At 51.8% G+C, this 22676-nt stretch overlaps 9 protein-coding genes across 9 annotated transcripts; 5 read left to right on the forward strand and 4 right to left on the reverse strand.

The window, feature by feature from the left end:
- Positions 1-363: 363 nt before the first annotated feature.
- COCVIDRAFT_23880 (hypothetical protein) lies at positions 364-2474 on the reverse strand (the record flags this gene model as incomplete). Its single annotated transcript, XM_014704391.1, has 3 exons — positions 364-1136; positions 1187-2232; positions 2290-2474. 3 exons carry the CDS (start codon positions 2472-2474, stop codon positions 364-366), a joined length of 2004 nt encoding a protein of 667 aa, XP_014559877.1.
- Positions 2475-3232: 758 nt separating this feature from the next.
- COCVIDRAFT_90493 (hypothetical protein) lies at positions 3233-4707 on the forward strand (the record flags this gene model as incomplete). Its single annotated transcript, XM_014704466.1, has 4 exons — positions 3233-3359; positions 3412-3461; positions 3522-3865; positions 3915-4707. 4 exons carry the CDS (start codon positions 3233-3235, stop codon positions 4705-4707), a joined length of 1314 nt encoding a protein of 437 aa, XP_014559952.1.
- Positions 4708-5545: 838 nt separating this feature from the next.
- On the forward strand, positions 5546-6968 carry COCVIDRAFT_34972 (hypothetical protein; the record flags this gene model as incomplete). Its single annotated transcript, XM_014704467.1, has 2 exons — positions 5546-5611; positions 5949-6968. The coding sequence occupies 2 exons, from the start codon at positions 5546-5548 to the stop codon at positions 6966-6968; spliced, it is 1086 nt and encodes a 361-aa protein (XP_014559953.1).
- Positions 6969-7222: 254 nt separating this feature from the next.
- COCVIDRAFT_34973 (hypothetical protein) lies at positions 7223-11614 on the reverse strand (the record flags this gene model as incomplete). The annotated part of the gene is made up of 9 exons (XM_014704468.1): positions 7223-7398; positions 7460-8087; positions 8143-8205; positions 8401-8467; positions 8525-8870; positions 10700-10901; positions 10971-11099; positions 11330-11469; positions 11563-11614. 9 exons carry the CDS (start codon positions 11612-11614, stop codon positions 7223-7225), a joined length of 1803 nt encoding a protein of 600 aa, XP_014559954.1.
- Positions 11615-13021: 1407 nt separating this feature from the next.
- Positions 13022-16418, reverse strand: COCVIDRAFT_90441 (hypothetical protein; the record flags this gene model as incomplete). Its single annotated transcript, XM_014704469.1, has 2 exons — positions 13022-13303; positions 13368-16418. 2 exons carry the CDS (start codon positions 16416-16418, stop codon positions 13022-13024), a joined length of 3333 nt encoding a protein of 1110 aa, XP_014559955.1.
- A 390-nt stretch (positions 16419-16808) lies between these two features.
- On the forward strand, positions 16809-17084 carry COCVIDRAFT_90424 (hypothetical protein; the record flags this gene model as incomplete). The annotated part of the gene is made up of 1 exon (XM_014704470.1): positions 16809-17084. A coding segment is annotated over one exon (276 nt), but the record flags the coding sequence as incomplete, so codon positions are not given.
- A 33-nt stretch (positions 17085-17117) lies between these two features.
- Positions 17118-18022, forward strand: COCVIDRAFT_23885 (hypothetical protein; the record flags this gene model as incomplete). Its single annotated transcript, XM_014704392.1, has 4 exons — positions 17118-17272; positions 17331-17689; positions 17745-17916; positions 17971-18022. The coding sequence occupies 4 exons, from the start codon at positions 17118-17120 to the stop codon at positions 18020-18022; spliced, it is 738 nt and encodes a 245-aa protein (XP_014559878.1).
- A 409-nt stretch (positions 18023-18431) lies between these two features.
- Positions 18432-18954, reverse strand: COCVIDRAFT_13278 (hypothetical protein; the record flags this gene model as incomplete). Its single annotated transcript, XM_014704367.1, has 3 exons — positions 18432-18779; positions 18851-18892; positions 18952-18954. 3 exons carry the CDS (start codon positions 18952-18954, stop codon positions 18432-18434), a joined length of 393 nt encoding a protein of 130 aa, XP_014559853.1.
- Positions 18955-19606: 652 nt separating this feature from the next.
- Positions 19607-21498, forward strand: COCVIDRAFT_34976 (hypothetical protein; the record flags this gene model as incomplete). Its single annotated transcript, XM_014704471.1, has 5 exons — positions 19607-20048; positions 20103-20513; positions 20571-21197; positions 21343-21413; positions 21493-21498. 5 exons carry the CDS (start codon positions 19607-19609, stop codon positions 21496-21498), a joined length of 1557 nt encoding a protein of 518 aa, XP_014559957.1.
- Between the last annotated feature and the right edge of the window lie 1178 nt (positions 21499-22676).

Raw genomic sequence — 22676 nt, forward strand, 5'->3', positions numbered from 1 at the left:
AGCGTGCGACTGAATCAAAATGAATGAAGGGACAACTGGAGGAGAAAGCTGCTTTATTTTACTTGAACAATCTAATTTTTATGACAGGCATGAGGTGGTGCGGTGAAAAGTGAAAGCAATCCAGAGCTATGACTCTGGGGTGAAAGGAAATGTGACAGAATAAGGTAACAGTTGTATCTGCAAAGCCTGTGAAACCCAACATCCAATGATGTATACTGTGAATTACGTAGTTCATGACTAGAAGGAAATTAGAGTAAATGCTTCAAAAACGCCAAATTCTCCCGGATATCGTGCTTTATGCATACTGAGAAAACACTGCCACGTATAGACTTTTCGCATCTCTATCCTCAACATCTTGTGTACCTATGACTCAAGGAGCTCTTTAGGTATGCAAGCAAACACAGTACTGACAACGGCCATTATGGCGCTGACGATGATCAGCACCCAGTTCATCATCTTTTCTCCACTGGATATCTCTTTTCCGAAAAGCTTCAGATGGAACATCAACGGTAGGATGATGCAAATGCTAAAGCAAGCGACACTTCCGAGAAGTGTCATGATGCGATCGAAGGAGGGAAAAACGATAGCGATGAAAACAAACAAAACAATCGTGATGATGCGTAAAGAGATCTTGAAGAATCCCCGGGTGAGTCCGTCCATGCCGTCCATAGAAGGTGACATGGCCAGAGATCGTGCGTCTAGGCCAAAGAGAAGCTCGAGGGTGCTTACAATGGGTCTAGCATTCAATGGGATCTTGGTCAACGGGATGATGGCAATGCAGATGGCGATGAATACTGAAATGCCCTTAGGAAAACCCTCTGTTAAGAAGATGTTGCTTGTGATTTCTTCCAAGACGCCATCGCCGAACATGAGAATGCCAGCGCATGCCATTCCGACGTCGATAATGTAGGTGAAGATGTAGGTCACGTTGACAGCCTTGCGGTACTTGTAGGGGTGTCGCATGTCGCGGTAAATATTTGGAAACACAGAATGGCCACCCCAAGGAGACATGAGGAGACCAAAGGAGAGTGGAACGGTAAGCCAGTTGTCGGGGAACAGGTACTGTGTCATTGGCTGGCGAATGGAGCCGGGGGCATCTGGCTTCACAAGACCGTCGATCCAGATTGCAATGGTAACTAGCGGGTGTTAGCAAACGAGATTTAGGGATGCACAGTCATTTACTCACTTCCAAAGCAAGACATGACACCCAAAACAGATGTAAATGACAAAAAGCGGAGCGGCAGGAAGCTTAGTGGTATTAAAATCACACCACACAAGATCTTCCATTGCAAGATATCCCATCCAGGAATCAGCGCGTCCATGCTATCAGCGAACAAGACCACAAGTGCAACACAAGCTGCGAGCAACTCAAGAGAAAACAGCATGCTGACGGCCACTCGGGCTTTTGAGCCATATGAAACGTAGGCCAGATCGGCAAAGGTGATCAAGGAGCCATCGACATCCAGACACTTGGCAAGCAGCTTCGCAGTATAGGCAGTGACAACGGCTGACCAGGCAAGGAAAACCATACCGATCAACCAACCCGAGTACTTAAACGCCAGAGGAAGGGTGAGCAGTCCCACACCCACCAGCACGTTGACCGAATTGAAAATGGTCTGGGGCATGGTAGATTGGCCAACAACCACGTTGATGATATGGCCATCCTCCTCGACTTGCTTGACAAGAAGCGGCTCTCGCTCCTGTTCGGGCTCTGTAGCGCCCTTGAGCTGCTGCTCGGTGAACAATCGCCCGGCATGGCGCATCGAGGACTCGTTGACTCGCGAGCTCAAACTACCGTAAGCAGTGCCGTAGCTTGCTCCAAAGGGCGACGATAGCGAGGGCTCGATTTGGAATATGCTAGATCCCCTTCCTCTCAGGCGCTGCTCGACTGTATGGGGCAGCAGCTGGGTCTGCTCGGTTGCGCCCTGCTCTTCATCCGTGACCGCATTGTCTGATGCACGCCTTCCCTCGGTCTGCAGGGCATTGCGCAGGGCTGATCGCTGGTCTGCGACGGGAGTTGGCAGGTCGCTACGCGGAAAATCAGCCGCATCTGTGTCGCCATCTTCGTCGGCGCCGTCGCTATCGCCGTCGTCGTGTTCAACGCGGAACGAGGGTCGCACGGGAGTGATTTCGAAGAAGCCTGCTGCACGCTGCCATGATCGCGCGAAATTGTTGATGCTGTTTACGCCGCCAGCGTCGCCCAGTGCGCCGAACTGCTGGCCGATGGAAGATCTGGGAGACCCTGTTAGCTTCGTCACGCGCAACACCAAGATTAGGAGCCATGCTCACCGCCGTCGCCGCAATTCAGTAGCTGCTCCTGACCAGCGACCTCCGTTTGTCGCGTTGCTCTCGCCACTGGGGCGCCTCTCGAGGCGGTCCCACTGCACCCGGCTGCCCGTGTCCGAGTCGATTGAGGCCCTGGCGGAGCCATCGTAGTCGTCCCAAGTCGAGGGCTGTTTTCCTCTGATGTCCATGGTGAGTGCCGGCAATGACGGGAAGAGAGACACACGATCAAGGGGCGCAAGTGGAGCACGAGGCTTGATATAAAAAAACTGGTTTGATCGAAACCCTGCAGGGGCGGGAACTACTGAATCAATACCTGGCTATCGTCGGGTTGAGATTGCACCCTGTGGATGCAGTAGATAACCACGACGGAGCCATGACGGATGGCATTATATAAAGAAGCGCCGACCAAGGCATGGAGCCCTGGTGCGCAGCATCGAAAGACACAGAAACCTGGAGCCATGGATCGCTATCACGAGGGGATCCATGGCCCCCGCACCGTAGCCGTCATAGGTAGGGTGATGGCACGGGGGGGAGCTATGGCTGATAACGCGGATGCCGGCAGCCTCGCGCCCGCTGTCCGCTGATTGGCCAGCTAACCGAGCCAATCGCCGTTGCCATACTCATTTATGTGCTGCCTATGTGTACTCTCTATACCAGTAAATGGGAGTGTGTGTGTGTGTGCCTGATGATGATGCCAGACCAGATCTGCGGCCTGGTGTGAGCTCACAGTCAGCCCGAAGACGCAAATCTTTTCCTTCACCCACGCCCGTCGGCTGCAAACACCCCCTTCTGCTGCTGCCATCTGCACTCTGCGAACGCGTGCTTGCAGTCGCCGTGCGTGCCCTTACGTCGTCGCTTGCTGGCCTGCTCGCCTGCCCCTCGCCCTTCGAGAAAATCTCTCGACCCCACCCTCTCTCTCCAGCACAACCACCAACCCACCGCGACCATGTCCGGGAAGAACGAGCAGCCCAACGAGGCCGAGAAGAACATTGAGATCTGGAAGGTCAAGAAGCTCATCAAGCGTCTCGAGGCCGCCCGTGGAAATGGCACATCCATGATTTCGCTCATCATCCGTATGTCACCGCCGCGCAGCAGCCTACCCGCCCACCGACTGACTATCCAAAGCCCCTAAGGATCAGATCTCGCGCGCCGCCAAAATGTTGGCTGAAGAGTTTGTACGTCTGCCACCTAATCTTGCGCGATTTATGTCCAATGACTAACGTTTGCGCGCTCAGGGCACTGCCTCCAACATCAAATCCCGTGTCAACCGTCTCTCTGTCCTGTCCGCCATCACATCCACCCAGCAGCGTCTGAAGCTCTACTCCAAGGTCCCTCCAAATGGTCTCGTTGTCTACTGCGGTGAAATCATCACCGCTGAAGGCAAGGAGCGCAAGATCAACATTGACTTTGAGCCCTTCAAGCCCATCAACACCTCGCTGTACCTGTGTGACAACAAGTTCCATACCGAGGCCCTGAGCGAGCTGCTTGAATCTGACCAAAAGTTTGGTTTCATCATCATGGACGGAAACGGTGCCCTGTTCGGTACTCTGTCAGGAAACACGCGTGAAATTGTCCACAAGTGAGCCTGACGTACAACCCCTGCCACGTTGCCATACTAACGCCACCAGATTCTCGGTCGATCTTCCTAAGAAGCACGGCCGTGGTGGTCAATCCGCTCTGCGTTTCGCCCGTCTACGTGAAGAAAAGCGTCATAACTACGTCCGTAAGGTCGCCGAACTGGCTGTCCAGAACTTCATCACTGCCGACAAAGTCAACGTTGCCGGAATCATTCTCGCTGGTTCTGCCGACTTCAAGAACGACCTCAATCAGTCCGACCTCTTCGACAACCGTCTGCAGTCCAAGGTCATCAAGGTTGTCGACGTGTCCTACGGAGGCGAAAACGGTTTCAACCAGGCCATTGAACTCGCAGGCGAGACTCTCAGCAACGTCAAGTTCATTCAAGAAAAGAAGCTCATCAACGAGTACTTTGACCACATCTCCAAGGACTCTGGAAAGGTCTGCTACGGTATCGACGATACCTTGAAGGCCCTCGAGGCTGGTGCGGCCGAGACTCTGATTGTCTTTGAAAACTTGGAAATCACTCGATGGGTTCTCAAGAGCTCTGCCGGTTCCGAGATCATCCTCCACACTACAAAGCTCCAGGAAGAAGACCGAAGCATCTTCATGGACAAGGAAACCGGACAGGAGATGGAAGTCATTGATCAGGGTTCCATGCTCGAGTGGCTTGCCGAGAAGTACCGCGACTTTGGTGCCAACCTCGAATTCGTCTCGGACCGTTCTTCCGAGGGTAACCAGTTCGTCAAGGGCTTTGGTGGTATCGGTGCCATCCTGCGTTATGCCCTCAACTTTGAACAGCTTGCCGAGGTCGACGACGATGAAGACGAATTCTACGATGATTGACGGTTGTGCGCCCTCGCTGACTGCGAGGTAGCGTCTCCACTCGTGTCGAGTGAGGGAACGTCCGCTACCCGCGCGAAAAGTCCAAATGACGTATCCGGAGTCAAGGCCAGAGTAGTCGAGGCAACGACGCTTCGCCTCTCCAGGTTGTAAGATGGGAGTGCCTACGGAGGGTTTGCAATGTATGTTGAAGGTGTGCTTGTTGATGTATTGCCGCTAATAGTGTGCAGGTCGATCAATACCCATTCTTACCACGACCCGCTCTCGCTTGCACGGAGAGGCAGCAGTCTCGTCCAAGGCTCGGCCTCTTCAAAAACCCGGTCCGAGAAGCTCTATCTTAGCTGTTGTCAGGACTAGAAATGAGTGGGTTCTGAAGAATGGTTATTGTCTTTGATTGGCTGCGACTCTCTCCAACGGGGAGGAAAGGAAGGAATAGGAAGATTGCTCGCCCATATATGCGTCAGCTCGTCGCTCTCTCAAATTTAGCTGAATTAGAAAAGTGACTTTGACGTGTTGTCTTGTTTTGATTTTGGTGACTGACTGACTGACTCGATTGTGTTTGTTTGAATCAGTAGTATGACGTAATGTTGCGCCCTGTATGTACAGTCCGTGTTATGTGGGCACCCTGCATGTAAAGTACACTCGTTGTCCTGGCGCCCTATGTGTACTTTGTATGTGCACAAGTACCGTTTGAAACGGATCTTCTCCGCTAGCGCCGATACCGGGGAGTTCCGACGTCGTTCCGAGAAGAATATATAGTAGTTTACTACCCTTGGTTCAGTTGTAATTGTTAACTACACTTTTGCTAACTTTCAACAAACAACAAAACAACAGCCAAAATATGACGGGCGTGGAGGAGAAGCCAATTGTTGCCTATCTAGGGCCAGAGGGCAGTTATACGCATCAGGTAATGCATGTTTTTTTTTCCTCGAACTTTCGTTGTGACTGGAATTTAGTCTGATATCTGTGGTTCCTGCAATCACTACTTTGTTTTGTATTTTCAATTCTTCGATTCTGAACAAAAGAGGTGGGGAAGGAGAATTCATATAGTTGTGTATATCTACTCCATGGTTTCCTTACATGTCTTTCCTTTTTCCTATGCCTCTCCTTCACTCTCAAACATCCCATCTCTCTACCTCACTAACCCTCCAATTTCCTCGACTCCTGTTTTTTTTTAATTTCTCAACCCCCCCCCCCCCCCCCCACTTCTTAAATTCTTCAACATAACCAACACACACCACTAGGCCGCCCTCTCCACCTTCCCCCCACAGGAACCCCCTACAACAACCCTAACCCCCCTCACCACAATCCAAGACGTCTTCACCGCCGTACAATCCGGCACAGCCCACCGAGGCGTCGTACCCTTTGAAAACAGCTCCAACGGCTCCGTCCTCTTCACTCTGGATCTCTTCGCCGATCTCGAAAGGAAACACTCTGATATCCTCGTCTGCGACGAAGCATACGTAGCGGTACGGCACTGTCTTTTAGGCCGTCCTTGTCCTACCTCCAACTCTTCAGCCTCAGTCGACAAGGACAAAAGTGTAGAAAAAGACTTTTCCCACATCAAACGCATATACTCGCACCCGCAAGCCTGGGGCCAGTGCAAAAACTTTCTCACCACCCACTTTCGCAGCATCGAGAAGATAGATGTAAGCTCTACTTCGCGCGCCGCACAGATTGCAGCGGAAGATGCGACAGGCACGTCTGCGGCGCTGTCGAGTCCCGTTGCAGCGGGCATATTCGGACTCGAGGTGCTGGCCGAGGGCGTGAATGATCGGTTGGGGAATACGACTAGATTTCTTGTTCTCAGACGACACCAGTCGTCTTCCTCCCCCTCTCCTCCTCCTCCTCCTCCTCCTCCTCTTCCTCTTCCTCTTTCTTCTCCTGCTCATAATTTATCCCGTGCAGAGGGAAACAAAGAGACAAATAACAAAGACGCAGCATGGAAATCCCTCGTCACATTTACAGTCCAGCACTCGAACCCAGGCGCGCTGGCGAATTGCCTCACGGCGTTTTCGGCCCAAGGGATTAATCTTACGTCGATTAATACGAGGCCGAGTGGGGATAGGAATTGGCATTATGTGTTTTTTGTCGAGTTGAAGGGACGGAGTAGGCGCGGGGATGATGATGATGATGATGATAGCAAGGGAGGGGAAATGGGGGCGGTAGATAGGGCGTTGGAAGGGTTGGGAAAGGCGAGTAGTGGGTATCGGTGGCTGGGGAGTTGGGAGAATAGGCTTGGGGAGGAAGAGGAGAGTGGGTGAGATTTTGGAGAAGGTGTAGAAAAAAATGTGGGTGGTGGAAGGGAAGGAAGACAAAATTACGCTTGGGGTTTGTCAAAGATATGGCAAGTTACAATTTCACATGTTGCATTTGTGGAATCTCCCCAATCAAGATTCTGTATTCATCATACTATGGCGAGGCATGTTTTGCCAGTCTTTCAGCGCCATATGAATCCATCACTCCACGTCCTTGGATCTTTCTCCTTCACCACCCCCTACTCGACAAACCCCTTAGCCTATTTCGTCCGGTCTGGAAGAGCCTTGTCCTCCTTAGGTGCCTTCCACTCCTTGACAAAAGGTAAGAAGTCAGGTTGACCAGGGATGTATTTCCTCAGAACCTCTGGAACAACGAAACCCTCTGGTGTCTGGTAGTTCTCAAGAATACAGCAAAGAGTTCGCTCAGTAGCGCAAACTATCACAATTTAATCAGTAATCGACCTCCCAATGGCCAACACAGGGCAAAAAGAACTTACGAGTGCCGTTAAGCGCATGAACATATTCCTTGCGGGTCGCGTTCAATTTCTTGATACCATGTCTAATCTCCAATTCACGAGTCTGGTAGTCAGTGCAGTTGGAAATGGAGACGAGCTCCTTGTACTCTCCACCGCCAGTGACGGGGAACCAGGCCTCGAGATCGCGCTTCATTGAGGCGGCGTTGTTCAGAGCTCCGGAAACAATAGCGACAACCTGGTAAGGCAGACCAAGGCTCTGGTAGAACTCTTCCGAGTTGGCAAGCATCTCATCAAAGGCCTCCCATGACTTTTCGGGGTGTGTGAGAAGGAATTGCTCGACCTTTTCGAACTGGTGTATCCGGAAGATACCCCAGGCGTCCTTGCCGTGAGATCCGGCTTCTTTTCGGAAGTTTGTTGAGTATCCGGCGTACTTGATAGGTAGTTGGTCGCTGTGTAGCCACTCCTCTGAGTGGAGAGCCGAGATGGGCTGTTCTGAAGTGGCAATGAGGTACTTGTCGGTTTCGGGCTTGTCCTTGCTTTCGGTGACCTTGTAGAGTTCCTCGTCAAAGTCAGAAAGCTGTGCGGTCTTGGCCATCTGATCCCGGAGCATGAAGAAGGGTGGTTGGTTGGGGGTAAAGCCTTTGCTGAACTGAGACGGTGATTGTCAGTGCTGATAGTTTCAAATGACATATCTGGATACCTACCAAGAATTCAAGACCATAGTTGATCAGTGCTTGGTTGAGGAAGACACCGTATCCAGTCAGGCACTACACGCATATATTAGTAAGTGCTCCATGTTATTCATATCCAAAGCGGTTGTCCAAAGCAGCGCTTGCATGGTTGTCGATCGAAGCGTGGAGTTTCACATACTACACAAAAGTTAGTCTAAAGTTCTAAAGACCATAACACTCAACCCATCAACAAGTGCACCGCGCATTGTCAAAACACAACCACAAAGAAACATCTCCTAGGGCGCACTCACCATATCCTCTATGACCAACAATCTTGGTACCACGCTCTGGATCATATCTGTCTCAACCCATCAGCACCCATTCCACCCATTTCAATATACCAGAATCCACGCACCCATTCAACCTAGCCAAGACACCATGATGCGGTATGCCCTCCTTATTAAACTCGGCCTTTCTCGACTCGGGCGCCCAAGTCTTCAGCACGGCATTGTTATCCTCGTTGTCGCTGACGGGAACATCCTTGTAGACGTAGTTGCCGACGGATTTGGCTTTGGCATGCAACTTGACGAGTTTAGCATGGGCCTCCGCCTCCTGCTTCTTCTTGGACTCTTCGAGCTGCTTCTTCTCTTCGAGCAGGTCGTCTGCATTTTCTTTGGCCTTCTTCTTGGCGCCAATTTGCTTTTGGATGGCGTTGATCTTGGAGCCGATTTGTGTGGCGTCGTATTGCGTGCGGCGGTGGTCTGTTTCCGTAAAAAGGTCCAACGGTTAGAAATGTCTTGTGTGTATAGAGGCCTAGTTCTTGCCTTCGAAATCGGCGATAATCTCATCTACAATCTCGACCGGGGCGTGGCGCTTCTTCTGCGAGTCGCGAATTTTCTACATTCGTGGGTAAATTAGCCATTTTTGCGGAATTGTTGTTTGTCGCGCGAGACATTGTTTCGGAAGGGAATATACGCACTTCCGGGTCGCCGCCGCGCTCCTTGATGAAATCGTTTCTGTAGTAGAGAGAAGCAGATTAGCTAGAGTTCCTTGTTGTAGAATTCACAAGTCTGCGCCATTGTTCTGATTTCGTATCGTCCATGCTCTCTCTCTGTCTCTCTCCCACTGTCAATATGCAAGCCCCTCCAAACCTCTCCAGAGAAGCACCTGCCGCAACATTTACCGCAACGCAAGAATACAAAAAAAAACATGACATACAAGTCCAGCATGTCGTCTCACAATCTCAATGTGTCGCGGTGAAAAAGAGAACAAGCAATGAGGCGCGTCGGGCGTGGTCAGTTTGGTGTCAAAAGCCCAGTGAGCGACTCATCAAGTTGTGTCCCGCACCCACAACCGCCGGCCGGTTTGCAGGGATCCCAAAAAAGGCCGCCCCGCACTAAACCTTTTTAAGCTCGCACCCAAGGGGAGGAGGAACCAATTTGCCACTAAACCACAAACGCACCGGGGGAACCTTTTCTCTAAAAGGCCAGCAATCAACGGCAGAGGTGATAAATTACTGCTTTGGGGGAAAGGAAAAAAAAGAGGTTCTTTGTCGATGCCGGGGGAGCCAATCAAAGAATGGGGCCGGGCAGAGGAAGGGTTATTAGTTGTATAGTAAGTAATACATGTCTAGGGCGGTGAGGGATGGCAGTGGGTAGTGTGTAAAAGTAGTGTGTACTGTGTGTATGTAAAGTAGCCCCAAATGCACGGCGGCAGCTGAGGACAGCTGAGGCCGCACAGAGGTCTACGGTCCCAAACTACCAAATCGAGTAGGCGCTCTCTCAAAGACCGTGGAAAACAGTGGCTTTTCTGTCAAAGCTTTAGAGCTGCCTAAACGAGTTTTGTGGGTTGGCTTGGGGGGTGGTCGGTGCATGGCATGGGCAAGAGGCAGGCAAGCAAGGCATGTGCGTGTGTGCGTGTGCGTGTGCGTGCACGGTGGAGCTGCTGGGAGAGCGAGAAGGCAGGCCAGACAGCGGACAGCGGACAGCGGACAGCGGAGGAGTAAGCGGCGACCATGTCAGACTAACACCAGACAGTCATGGCACATGTTTCCCGTGTCAGATGTTAGCACAAAGTCCTTTGCATACTGCACCGTAGAGTCTTGGAAAATAACGTGGAGCATTACCGTAGCTACGACACCCGTGACATGCCGTCATGGAGAGCAACACGGATAGTCCACATACCAGACAGATACAACGCCGAGTTCACCCACCCCGCCTCCTCCATTAATACGCCGGTACGCACCTCGCCTCTCATGAACAACATAAGAGTCGTGTCCGCATAAACAAATGTCATGACTGCCTCAAAACAGCCCGCCCACGTCTATGTCGTCTAAGAAACAAAAGCAAAAAGAAAAACGGCACATGGCCCCGCCCTAGTCTTTCTTCACAAAGAGCCTCTTCAAATGCTTCACCGGATGCTTCACCATGTCCTTTCGTTTCGGTCGTCTCTTGTCCCGCTCCTCGTCCTCTTGCTGCAACGCTTTGTACCTGTCCACTCCGACGCCTTCAAGGGGAGGGGAGGACGCGCTCATGTCAGTCAACAATGTTCAATTACATGACTGAACACTTGCTGCCGCCTGCCGGCTCACCAGGGTTCTGAGATCTCTCCACCTCAGCAACCATGAGCTCAAACGCCTTTTGCACATTCTCGTTGTAGCGGGCGCTGGCTTCGGTCCACGCGCACTTGAACTCGGCGGCGAGCGCGCGGCCGTCTTCGGGGGTGACTTGGCGTTGTTCGGGGCGAAGGTCCGACTTGTTACCTACAATGACCAGGGGAACCCATTCGACGGCCTGGCATTGGCAAGATGATCAGCTTCAATGTCGTTGTGACAATGGCCCATTGTATGCACCGGCACTTACCAGGTGGTTCAGAATCTTATCCCGGATAATGCGTGCCATTTCAAAGCTCTGCTTGCTGGCGACCGAGTAGACAATCATGTAGCCGTGGATGCCGATGAAATGCTTCGAGTTAAGAATGCTGTATTCATCCTGGACAGTAGCAGCCGAGTCAGTCGAGTCCTCTTGTTTGTCTTGTTCATAATATAGTAGTAGTAGTAGAGTAGTACATTGTTCCAGCGAAGGCGGCCTCGAATGCAAGCAATGCGCATCTCAGGCCCAGTCGCGGCGCACGAAGCACCGGCAGAGTGGGGTGTGGAGGTGGGCTGGGCAGGGCAGGGCAGGGCAGGGCGACGCGGGGAGAAAAGAAAACCTCAAAGTACCTGTCCGGCTGTGTCGATAATCTCCGTGGCATAGTCTTGGTTCTTGTACTTGATCATCTTGCTAAACGTGTTCTCAATGGTAGGATAGTAGCTGTCTACAAAGTGGCCGTCGACAAACTGCACCGTCATACTCGACTTGCCTGCGAAGAAGGGGGTTTGTCAGTATGCTCTGCCTATGCTGCGTTGCTGCGGCTTGCATGTGAAGGTTGCGCACGCCACGCGCCTCGACGTACCGACTGCCCTGCTGCCGACGATGGCAATCTTTCTCTGCTTGGGCGGGGCCATGGTGTTGCAAAGGCGAAGGGGGAGTTGACAAGGGCGTAGGGATGGCCACGGGGCTGGGCCAGGGTGAAAGTATGTATGGCCGTCTTCTCGAGTCCAGCTATGGGGAGTAGCTGCCTAAGTTGCGTTTTGGTGGTTCGGGCCTGCCAATTGCCTGGAAGAGCTAGCGCCGGGATGACGCCGTCGAGCTGCAGGTGATGCGTGTGTGTGTGTGTGTGTGTCTCTGAATCTATGGCACAAAGAGAGTTGCTGTGCTGGCTCTGCGCAATGTCACCCGCAGTGTTGTTGTCTTGTTTGCAAAGAGCTTTTTGAGGAAAAAATATCCAGCTACCAACCCCCCGATGGCCCGGCTGGTCGTCTGCATTTAGCACCAGCAGCAGATGCAGACGACGCAGCATGATACAATCAATGGTTGGGCAACCATCAGAAATCGCTTTGGGTTTGGCACCACCAAAATGCACCCACCCCCCAGCGAATCCCGGCCTTCTCGAAGCATTCATTTACGTATTGCCAATCACCTTCATCCTCTACACCACTCCACTCAACTTCAAACACCCTCGTCCATCCGCCATTCGACTCACAAAAAGGCCCTCGAAGCTACACGCCCGCCATCCCCCTCCCGCTGCCCCGATCCACTACTCACTAGCCGCAACCATCTCTTTGCGCGACTCAAAAAAACTAGACAATCACATGCAAACATCTGCTGCTCATGGCCCGCCCGCCCGCTCCCGTCTTTTTTTTTTTGATTGCAACCTCAGACGGGGGCCCTGGCTGCAGCCAAATCTCCTAAGCAAGCAATCCTGCTCAATTTGCTCCGACGGGCAAACCCTCTCTCCACATACCGCCCGTTTGCGTCATTTCGTCCGCTTCCTCGGGACCACAATTAACGCAGCCTTATGCATTGCGAGTGTGCCCATTCCCAAGCTTCTCTCTCTTACCATTTAGCCTCTTGACTGCCATTTACCCTCCCCCCCTCAAACTGGAACACGGACGCCCAACACCCGTCGGCAGACGGCTCACATACTCTCACACACACACACACACACACACACACACACACACACACACACACATTTACTTACTTGCTCAATGAACTGAGACATTTTTTGATTTTAAACATACTATATGCCACCCCCATGTCCGGCACCTGCATAGAGCCAGGTTCTTCAAACCTAACCTTGCGCCCGTCACCTTACATACAATAGAGAGAGAGAGAGAGCTATCAAGTTCGTGAATTTCGGGTATCATGCCGTCAATGTCAACGCCCCATCCTTCCCAGAAACAAACAAAAAAACTTGAAAAAACTTGGAAAAAACTTGCCAACTAACCCTTTGGCTACATGCACACACACACACACCACACCACATGCCAAGAACTAGACCAAGGAGACTAGTCACCCAATCCCCAATCTCAAGCCGCTCTTGCCAATCTCTCCACCACAAGCATCAGACGCGCCGTATACGTCTGCAACGCCTCTTGTCCCTCTTGTCCCTCAAATTCCTCCGTCCGCTTATCAACATGCTCATGCACACGCACAAACTCTTTGATACTTTCAATCAGCACATTCAACTGCTTGTCCGGTAGCAACGTCTGAATCTTAGATCGCATCGAGTCGTTGAGACAAAGATTGCCAAGAAGTACAGCGAGATATCCAATTGCGACTCCAGAATGTGATTCTTCGACGGACTTGGCCTGGAAAGAGAGTGTGTGAGTTTTGCGATTGGAGTGAATAAGAAGTGTATGATGATGCACGTACCTGTGACGCCCTCTCCGAGCCCTCAAGGAATATCTTAACCAACACTTGTATACTCTGTTCGTCGTCGTTGTCTGTGTTGAGCCGCATTTCATCGCTGAACTCGGCGAGATTAATAGTAGCGCCTAAACTCAGAATCAGACTTTCCAAAGTCTCTGTCCGCTTCTCAGATGCTGCTCCTGAATTGAGCGATTGGAATCGCTCAATAATGGAGAGTATGAGCGGTTGCACAAATGTCTTTGCTGAGAAGGATTGGCAGGCTTTGGGCTTGTTGTTGGTGAGATTCATGCAGAGTTTGACGGCTAGCATAGTCGAAGCTGCTGCGTCGGTATGAAGGAACCGGGGCATGAAGCCTGCGATGCGCTCAAGGACGGCAGTAGGCCATGTGACTTGTTTCTGTCTTGTGGCTGAGACCGACTCGAGCATTGAGAGAACCATGAGTAGGATTGCTTCGTCTTCTGACCCTCCCTCCTTGTTCTTCAGACGTTGGTCCGATGTTGTGGCAATTTCGACTAGCTGTGAGACTGTCTGCTGGTCAAGCAGGACATCAATATTGCCAGCTTTGCGCAGCCCAATAACTAGCAACTCAACAGCCTTCATCGACACAAGCTGCGGCGTCACCTTATTCGTCGTTGTAGGCGACCACAAAGAACACTGCTGGACCAAGCCGCGGAGACTCATCATCGCATCTCTGGCTATCTTTGACAGATTCGTCTTGCGATCCCTTGCAATCTTCTGAATGTCCGCGTCCTTACCAAGGAGCTTGGTCAAGTTGCCGAGAATGCCACTGTCGTGCACCTGGTCTAGAACAGTGTAGCTAGGCTTGGTACGCAGAATCAAGACGATGACGACAGCGACAGCAAAGTCAAAGATAATCTCTCCTCCAACTGAAATATTGCGGAAGAACTGGTGGGCCAACGGCGAGTCAAGAAGCTGACTACAAAACGTCTCGTTGGCCATCTTGGTACACAATTCCATCATGGCGCTTCGCCGTATGCTGCTCGACGTGCTACTCGAAATATCGTCAATCATCGACTGGGCCTCCTGCTGGAACACGTAGTTGCGCCCTCGGCTTTTCAGCTCATGATGAGCTTGTGCTTGACTCGCCGCGTCAGGCTCGTCCTCTGACACAGACACACTATCTCTAGATTGCGAGTGGGCGCCAAAATCATCATCCAGGTCCATGTTGATTAGCAAGTCATCTTCTGGGTTGGCTTCCCGTAGATATGATCGTGACATGGCGTACGTGAGCTTGGGTCGCATACCATACCCAGAAGTCCCCTGTGACGTTTGCGATTCGCCATTTGCTTGCACATCAACATCCATGTCGTCAGAAGCGGAATTGGCTGCTGGACGTGCATTCACGGATGCTCGTGCAGGCCGCTGTGTAACTGGAGCTTCGTCCTGGCCTTCTTCCAATTCACTTGTGCCTTCGCTACTACTCTCGTCCTCTTCTTCATCTGAGCTGCTCTCGACTGGCTTGAGTGTGTCGATGAGCCTGGTCTTGCGCGCTTCAGCACTGTGTGTAATGTCGGATTTCGATCTTGACAGGCTCCCAATGAGCGATTTTGGTTTCTTGTCTGTCAACTGCAAACTGGATATGCTAGGCATCGGTGTGCCCGACGGTGAACAATCGCCTAACAAGCCGCCAAAGAGAGTCCTTTGTCGTGGGGTTGTCGAGCCAGCCACAGAGATCTTTGGCGCGCGAACAGGTGTCGTAAGTGGATCTGGAATATCATACATGGTCTGATCGTCTAGTTCAGAAGCTGAAGGAGCTTCGGCTATGGGAGATGGCTTGGCTGGTTGGCGATTGGGAAGCATACTGCTCAGCATAGCTGGCGAAGATTGGCCCTTGATTGTTTTCGGTGGTCCCAGTACTGGTACAGTACGTTGGTTGGTCCTCCTTGCTTTATTGGCCATCGATGCTGTAGATTGTACCATTGCAGATTGATTCTTGCGAGCCGTGCTTGCGTTTGTCTGAGCCTGTGGTGTGTAGCCCGGAGAATCATGGCCTTCTTTCTTCTGAGACTTGCGACTTCGTGGAGGAACAGAGCTTTCAGCCTTCTTGCGCGACGTTGACTTGGCCACAGTGGCAGTAGAGGAGACAGAACCTCCACGCTTCCGCTTCCGTGACTCGCTCGAATCGTCCGACTCTGAATCCTGTTTTTGATTGACCTCAAATGCTGGTGGGGGTATCTTCGCGGGCTCCTTCTTCTTTGCTGCTTGAATTTGACGCGGCGCCTTCTTGACTGTTGCTGGTGCTTCATCTCCTAATGACGGCACGTCAAACACGCTCAAATCCTGCTTTGGTTTGGCTGTAGGCTTCACTGCCAGCTTCTTTGTAGGGAGTACTGTACTTAATTTCCCATTACTCTGAGCTTTGACTGCATCTGACGGAACAGAAGCAGTTGCTTGCGAGACCGCCTTTGCTTTGCCCACTGTCGGTTGTGCCAATCCACCATTTTTCACAGTCGATTTGGGTAGTTCAGAGGGCTGAGGCGTCTTTGCACGCAGTGTCCGAGGGGCGGCTGGATTCGTGGAGGAGGGTGGTGGCGCGCGTGGAGGCTTCGGTAACTGAGCAGGCTTCTGTGTTTTCTTGGGTGCTGCATCGGGCTTCGCAGCTTCAGGCTTACGCAAAGTCTCTATCGGTTTTGCCAGCTTCTTTGACTCTCGGGAATTTTCACTTTGGACGACTGGCGCAGTTTGAGTTTTCTCAGGTGCCCTCGACTTCACTGCCAACTTCTTGATAGGTTTCGGTCGCGCCACGAACTCATCGTCATCGGGTATGTCGAAAATGTCGACATTGTCTGTTTTTGCCCGTGGATTCCCCAGGCTGTTCCCCAAGCTGTCCGCACTCTTTGTTGTCCCTCCAATACCCTCCAATGCTCCATTAGAAGCTACGGACTGTTTTCGGGGTCGGTCTGGAGACGGAGGCGCATCGTCGCTGGCGTCGGGTGCAGGTGGCAGAACAGCAGATAAACGGGAGGATTTTCCGTAGACGACCTTCTTGCGGCGATCGGACGAGGTAAAGTCTGAAAACATGGCCGTCACCATAGCCGTGTGCAGGCGTGAGCAAGCAGGCGTGTTATGATGACGCTGCAAACAAAGTGCCCTCAGACGCGCATTGTGTACTTGGTGAAAGGCGTCGGTGTCTGTGCGAGTGTTCACACTCACAGTCACGCTCACGTTTGAACACACGACGCGTCTATCTATCCCAAGGTTTTTTATAAGATGAGATGATCGCGGCGAAATGAAGGCTATACCGATGTCTGCATGGGGTTTGCAGGCCAATGACGACGCCGGGGGTCGGAGTGGCTGCGCGCCTGCAGGCAGGGACCCGCCATCAGATCTCGCCAACAGCGGGGCAAGGGTCGCGCCTTCCAAACCCAGTGAAGGAGTTCGCCGACGGTCACGAGCCTAGACTACTACTCCACTCAAGCCTTTTCTCCTCTTCTCCTCTTCTTATCTTTGCATTGTATTTATCAATTCATATCTGCTCTACCCGTTTGTCTGACTGTTGAATCCCTTCAGTCGATATTCACCCCGCCAATTCCACTTTGCTTTTCAACAGTGCAAACTCTAGCTAGAAGACGTATCTCAAGGTATGTCCCAAGCGTTACGAGATGGTTTCTGATCACTTCGTATTCATGGATTAGCTTCAAAAATGCAAAAGCACAGTTCTCACAACACAATTCAAAGTCCTGGCTGATTGTATCGTAGCCTCACACATTTGACACTCATCAGCCTACCAACATGGCACCCGAGACGCAGTCCTCAGCCCCGTCTCAATGCGTCGGTCCTGAGTACCGTCCATCTGCTCTGAAGCCAACTGCAACCGTCTCGACTCCTATCAAACAGAGCAATGTCCACATCCTGCCTCAAAGCCCTCAGCTGATAGCACTGCTCACGTAAGACCCCAGCAGACTGTGACCAATTCGTGCCCTTCTTTTGCTAAAACGCAGAAAGTATGATTCGCGACCGCAACACAGGCCGTGCAGACTTCATCTTCTACAGCAATCGAATCATTCGTCTTCTGGTCGAGGAAGGTCTCAACCACCTTCCCGTGGAATCGCAAGAGATCACTACTCCCGTAGGCCGCACTTATTCGGGCGTTAAGTTCCAAGGCAAAATATGCGGTGTCTCTATCATGCGTGCGGGAGAGTCCATGGAGCAGGGTTTGAGGGATTGCTGCAGGAGTGTGCGCATTGGTAAAATCTTGATCCAAAGAGATGAAGAGACCAGCAAACCCAAGCTGTACTATGACAAATTGCCTGAAGACATTAGTGACCGATGGGTACTGCTTCTGGATCCCATGCTTGCTACCGGTATGTTGAGTAACACGTGCCGAACGAATGGTGACGGAATGCTAATCGGTGGCAGGTGGTTCGGCGCTCATGGCAATTGACGTGCTCAAGTCCCGAGGTGTACCAGAGGACCACATCCTCTTCCTCAACCTTATTGCAAGCCCTGAAGGTGCGCAAAGCTTGGCGGAGAAGTTCCCCAAGGTTCGTGTGGTTACGGCCTTTGTCGACGAGGGTCTGGACGAAAAGAAGTATGTTTCCCCCTCTATATGTCTGACCACGCCGCATGCTGATTCAGACTACAGCTACATCATTCCTGGTCTGGGTGACTTTGGCGACCGTTTCTACACGATGTAAAAAAATATATATCGTCTGGTCTCGTTTGTATGATGAACATCCAATGCGCGCAACGTGGTTCTCAATTACTTCAGCATATGTTAGCATGACTGTTTGAATGACAAAAGAAAAAGTGGAAAGGTGACAACGAAGTGTTTTTTTGCGCGTCAAAGTTTGCATTCGAAGTGGACTAGCAAGTGCCCAACTCCCAGTGGAGGGGCAACATATCAGCCTTGTATTGAAGATGGTAACGCCCGCCGCGAATGTGCGGGTCCTTTTAATCACCCAAAACGCCTTGCAAGCCAAAACTATTAGCCCATCGTCTCCGTTATGCCTATATGTTATACAAGACCCAAAGCCCTCTTGCGCTGCCAACATCCAAAGTGACCCTCAGCCTCGCAACTCGTTGTCCATCAAAGGGAACGCCAGTCTAGTCGGCGTACTCGCCCTCGGCATCCGCATCGTCGTGCTCAATGAAGCCGCCATCGCCATCGTCGTCTTCTTGGTTGTGTGCTGTAGGCATCCGTCCCATGCGATGCGAACTCCGCGAGACCTCTGCATTGCCCTTTGCCGCCTGCTTCGCAACAGCATCGCAGGCATCGATCCAATCGGCGTAGACGTCGACGGGGGCGCTCAGGTAGTTGATATTGGTTTGGAAGGTCTGGCCGCAGACTTTGCACTGCAGGTTGCCGACGCCCGACTTCTTCTCGATGGATACGCTGACGGAGTTCTCGTGGTTGCAGAAGAGGCACTGGAAGGTTGTGGGGAGCTTCTCCTTCTGTGGGATTTGTCAGTTTGACTAGTGCACAAAGAGAGGATAGTGAAAGAGGTGAAAAGGGTATGACGCACCCTCTTGGGACCCTGAGGCTTGCTTGATGATTTACGCTTGCCCTGTCCGTGGTGGTTAGCATTTGCGCACGAGAGTTGGAAATGCAGCCGAGAAAACAAACCATTTTGTCGCGGTGACCGGATCACCAGGTGTATTGTCGTTGCGTCGAGAGAGAGAGGAAAAAACACTTTTTGGTGGAGAAGGGGGGCGTGGGCGGTGGGCAGCGTCGAGTCCAAGGAAGTGATGTCGTCAACAGCAAGGCTTCTGTCGCATGCAATGAGACGCGATCGCGCAAGTGAATGTTTCGCGTGGCTCCGACCGCCAAGATCCCTGTCGCCAGGCCGGGGAGCTGCCCCATGCGTCGATAGTCGATAAGCGGCCCCGCTCCTATCAGCGTACACCGACGCCGCAGGCACGTGTGAAGTCAGCTGTTCAGTGCTGCTGGCATCGTCGGCCACCTCCAGCACTATTCATATTCGACCACGTTGCTCTCTCCTCTTTCCTTCTTTTCTTTCTTCTCTTCTCTGGATTCTCCCCCAATCCCCCCTTGGTCCCGTGAAGAAGCCAAGTTGTATTCGTGCCCTTGCTCCCCACTGCCTTTACAAACCAGATCATTCCATCTGGTTTATCCCACCTTTTCGGAGCTCCCCGGTCTTTAGCTCTACGACTCAATTCTCACACGCAAACAAGCAATTTTTGCAGCGGAAAAGTTCTTTTCAATTCACAGAAACCTGTTTCTACAGAAATTGCATGAGAGATCTGGTTTACTGCCCATCATGTCTTCCGAAAGCTCGACCAGCGATGCCGTCCTCAAAGAGATCCTCGAAGGGCTCAAGGCTCTCCGCTCGGAGAACTCTGTACTTGCTGCCTCGGTCGACAAGATCAATGGGCGTGTGAACATGCTGGCGGGCATCAAGCAAATCAAGGATGAAGCTGCAAGTGAGGCTGCCAATGGCACATTGGCCAGCGACAAGGCCACTGAAGCCGAGTCTGGCAAAACCGTAGAAGCTGTGAGCCAGCAGTATGAGCAGCCCCCTTCAAGTGAAGAGACCCAGCCCCGCCGTACAAGTGTTTCGAAGATCTCAAAGATCATCTTGACCTCGTACCCTGGCCAGGCTGGCGTTGATCCCTTGCCAATGGAATGGGGTGCCAAAGACCCTGCTGTGCGTGGTCCTGTTGTTGTATCTAGACATCCAAACACCATTCGCAGGCGCAATGGTATGTATCCAATGTCTCTCGTCTGGGTTTAAGGTTTGCTAAATAGTCCAACAGCTATTGGCGCCCACGGAGGCTCATACTCCATCTACAATGCCCTTGCTGTAGCCAGCAAGAACCTCGACATTACGCACAAGCCAGACTTTACAAACACTGAGCCTGCCGCTAAAATTGGTCCGTTCCCGCAATGGAGCGACAAGAAGAAGATTGTGGCTATGGATCCATACGGCCATCTCGCACCGTGGCTGTACAAAGATATCATGGACAAGGATGACGTGGAGATCAGACCCACCATTGCCATTACAAGAGCTCACATGAAGGTGCCCGAGCTCGAGGACAGTGTAAAGAAAGGCCGACTGGTACCAGATGGCAAGATCTGCGTCAATGAGACGGGCGAAATCGCAGTCACCAAGGTCGCTGTGGAGCCAGTATGGTATCTGCCTGGCGTGGCTGAGCGTTTCAACATTGGTAAGCCCCCAGCCTCACAATACTCAATTTGCTTTGAAGCTAACCCCAAGTTCACAGATGAGGGAACTCTCCGCCGGACACTATTCGAAGAGACAGGAGGCTCATACCCCGAGCTCATCACGCGCCACGACATCAAGCTCTTCCTCCCTCCCATTGGCGGTCTGACCGTCTACATCTTCGGTGACCCCGCAAAGATGTCCGACGCAAACTCGAAGCTCGCCCTACGCATCCACGACGAGTGCAACGGCAGTGACGTGTTTGGCTCCGACATCTGCACGTGCCGCCCTTACCTTACTTTTGGCATCGAGGAGGCGGTCAAGGAAGCACAGCGCGGCGGCAGCGGCGTAGTCATTTACTTCCGCAAGGAAGGTCGTGCCCTTGGCGAAGTGACAAAGTACCTCGTGTACAATGCCAGGAAGCGCGGCGAAGACCGTGCGAGCGAGTACTTCAAGCGTACAGAGAACATCGCCGGTGTCAAGGATATGCGTTTCCAGGCCCTCATGCCCGATATCCTGCACTGGCTGGGCATCACCAAGATTGACCGCATGCTTAGCATGTCCAACATGAAGCACGATGCTATTGTCGAGCAGGGCATCCCGATTCACGAGCGTGTGCCTATTCCCGATGAGATGATTCCTGCTGACAGTCGAGTGGAGATTGACGCCAAGATCCAAGCTGGATACTGTAAGTGCTTTTGTTGTTGTCTTTTGTCGTTCGATGTCGCTGTTACTATTGTTGGTATTGTGATCGTTTGTTATCGGTCATGTGCGCGAGGGTACAAAAAAAAGGGGGGATGACAGAGCATTTTTGCTGACGTGGATCACCGCAGTTACAACCGGACATGTCATGTCCATGGATGAGTTGGCAAACGTCAAAGGTCGTGGATGGGAAGACATCGATGTGAGTTACACTTTCTGCCATGCTTTTCATTATCTTTTTCCCCTTGCTTCCAAGTCATCATCACACTAACTCGTGTTAGCATTGAGTGACCAGGTCATGGGCCACAATGGCCAGCGCGGTGTGCTTATACCGCAAATGCAGGGTCATCTGAGGGGGGACCCGCATTGCACGCGATATGTAAGTACATGCGGGCATGAGCCTCGTTGTCAGTGAAACCTGAAACGTAGTGTCAAAAAATGTAAGACAAAAATAAAGATATCAAAATACGTTTCACCGTGATAATTTGTCATATGCGCGCTTGCCAAAGTGCATGCATACATGTGTCTGTGAGATCCTTCCGACCCCAAATCTAGTTGGCTTTGCCTTGCCTCTTTGCCTCTTTGCGAACAAGTTGGCTAGAACAAAACCACATGCAAAGGATCGAAGGCAACAATGCCCCCTCTCACATATGTACTCCAACAGGAAACCAACGGAAACAACAAGCCCGGCACCTCGCCGTTTGAAGCGGGGGCAAAGGGAAGGAAAGAGTGGAGGAGCAGCCGTAGCAACAGTAGCAACAGCGAGTAGTATCGCTCCCCTCTCTATATTAGGCCTCCACTTACCTCCAACACCTCCACGACTAGCAGATGTATGTATGTACGTACTTGGATCCATTGAGCCAAGTTCCAGTCATACACACATAAACCAGGCTCGTAAAGCAGAAAAAAAAACAGAGCAGACTTCACCCAATTGGAAAAGACCGGGAAGAAGGGCAAGCAAGCGCTAGACGCGCGAGGAGGGGTCGAACAAACACACCCCACCATCCAGGCATACCTGGTCCCCTTTTTTTCGCCCTCGCGCGCCCTACCCGCACCTGGCGCACGTGCTGCGCGAATGCGAGAGGCCGTTTTTGGTCGCATGATGCGCTTCTTTTCAGTGTTGCATTGCTTTGTAGGTAGAACTAGTAAGTAGAGAGGTAGTAGGCGAGCACACACACTCTCTCTCATGTGGAGGGGAAGAAGAAGCGGGGTTGGCGTATGTGTGTGTGTGTGTGTGCCAGAAGCGAGCAACGACGATAATATTTAGCGGCAAATCAGGGAAGTTTGTTTAGTTTGTTGTTGTGGTTTGGGCTAGTTTTTGGTTGGAATGTGTGTACATGACCGACTGGCTTACTTATGCGTTGGTTCAGGTTTGAGTGTTTCAGAGGTGGGGTTAAAGAAGATTTGGGAAGAGATCACACGCCCACGGCCTGCGATTTTTTTTGCAGCGCTGTCAAAACGGAAG

This window comes from Bipolaris victoriae (genome assembly GCF_000527765.1).
Source record: "Bipolaris victoriae FI3 unplaced genomic scaffold scaffold_15, whole genome shotgun sequence".
Lineage (NCBI taxonomy): Eukaryota > Fungi > Ascomycota > Dothideomycetes > Pleosporales > Pleosporaceae > Bipolaris > Bipolaris victoriae.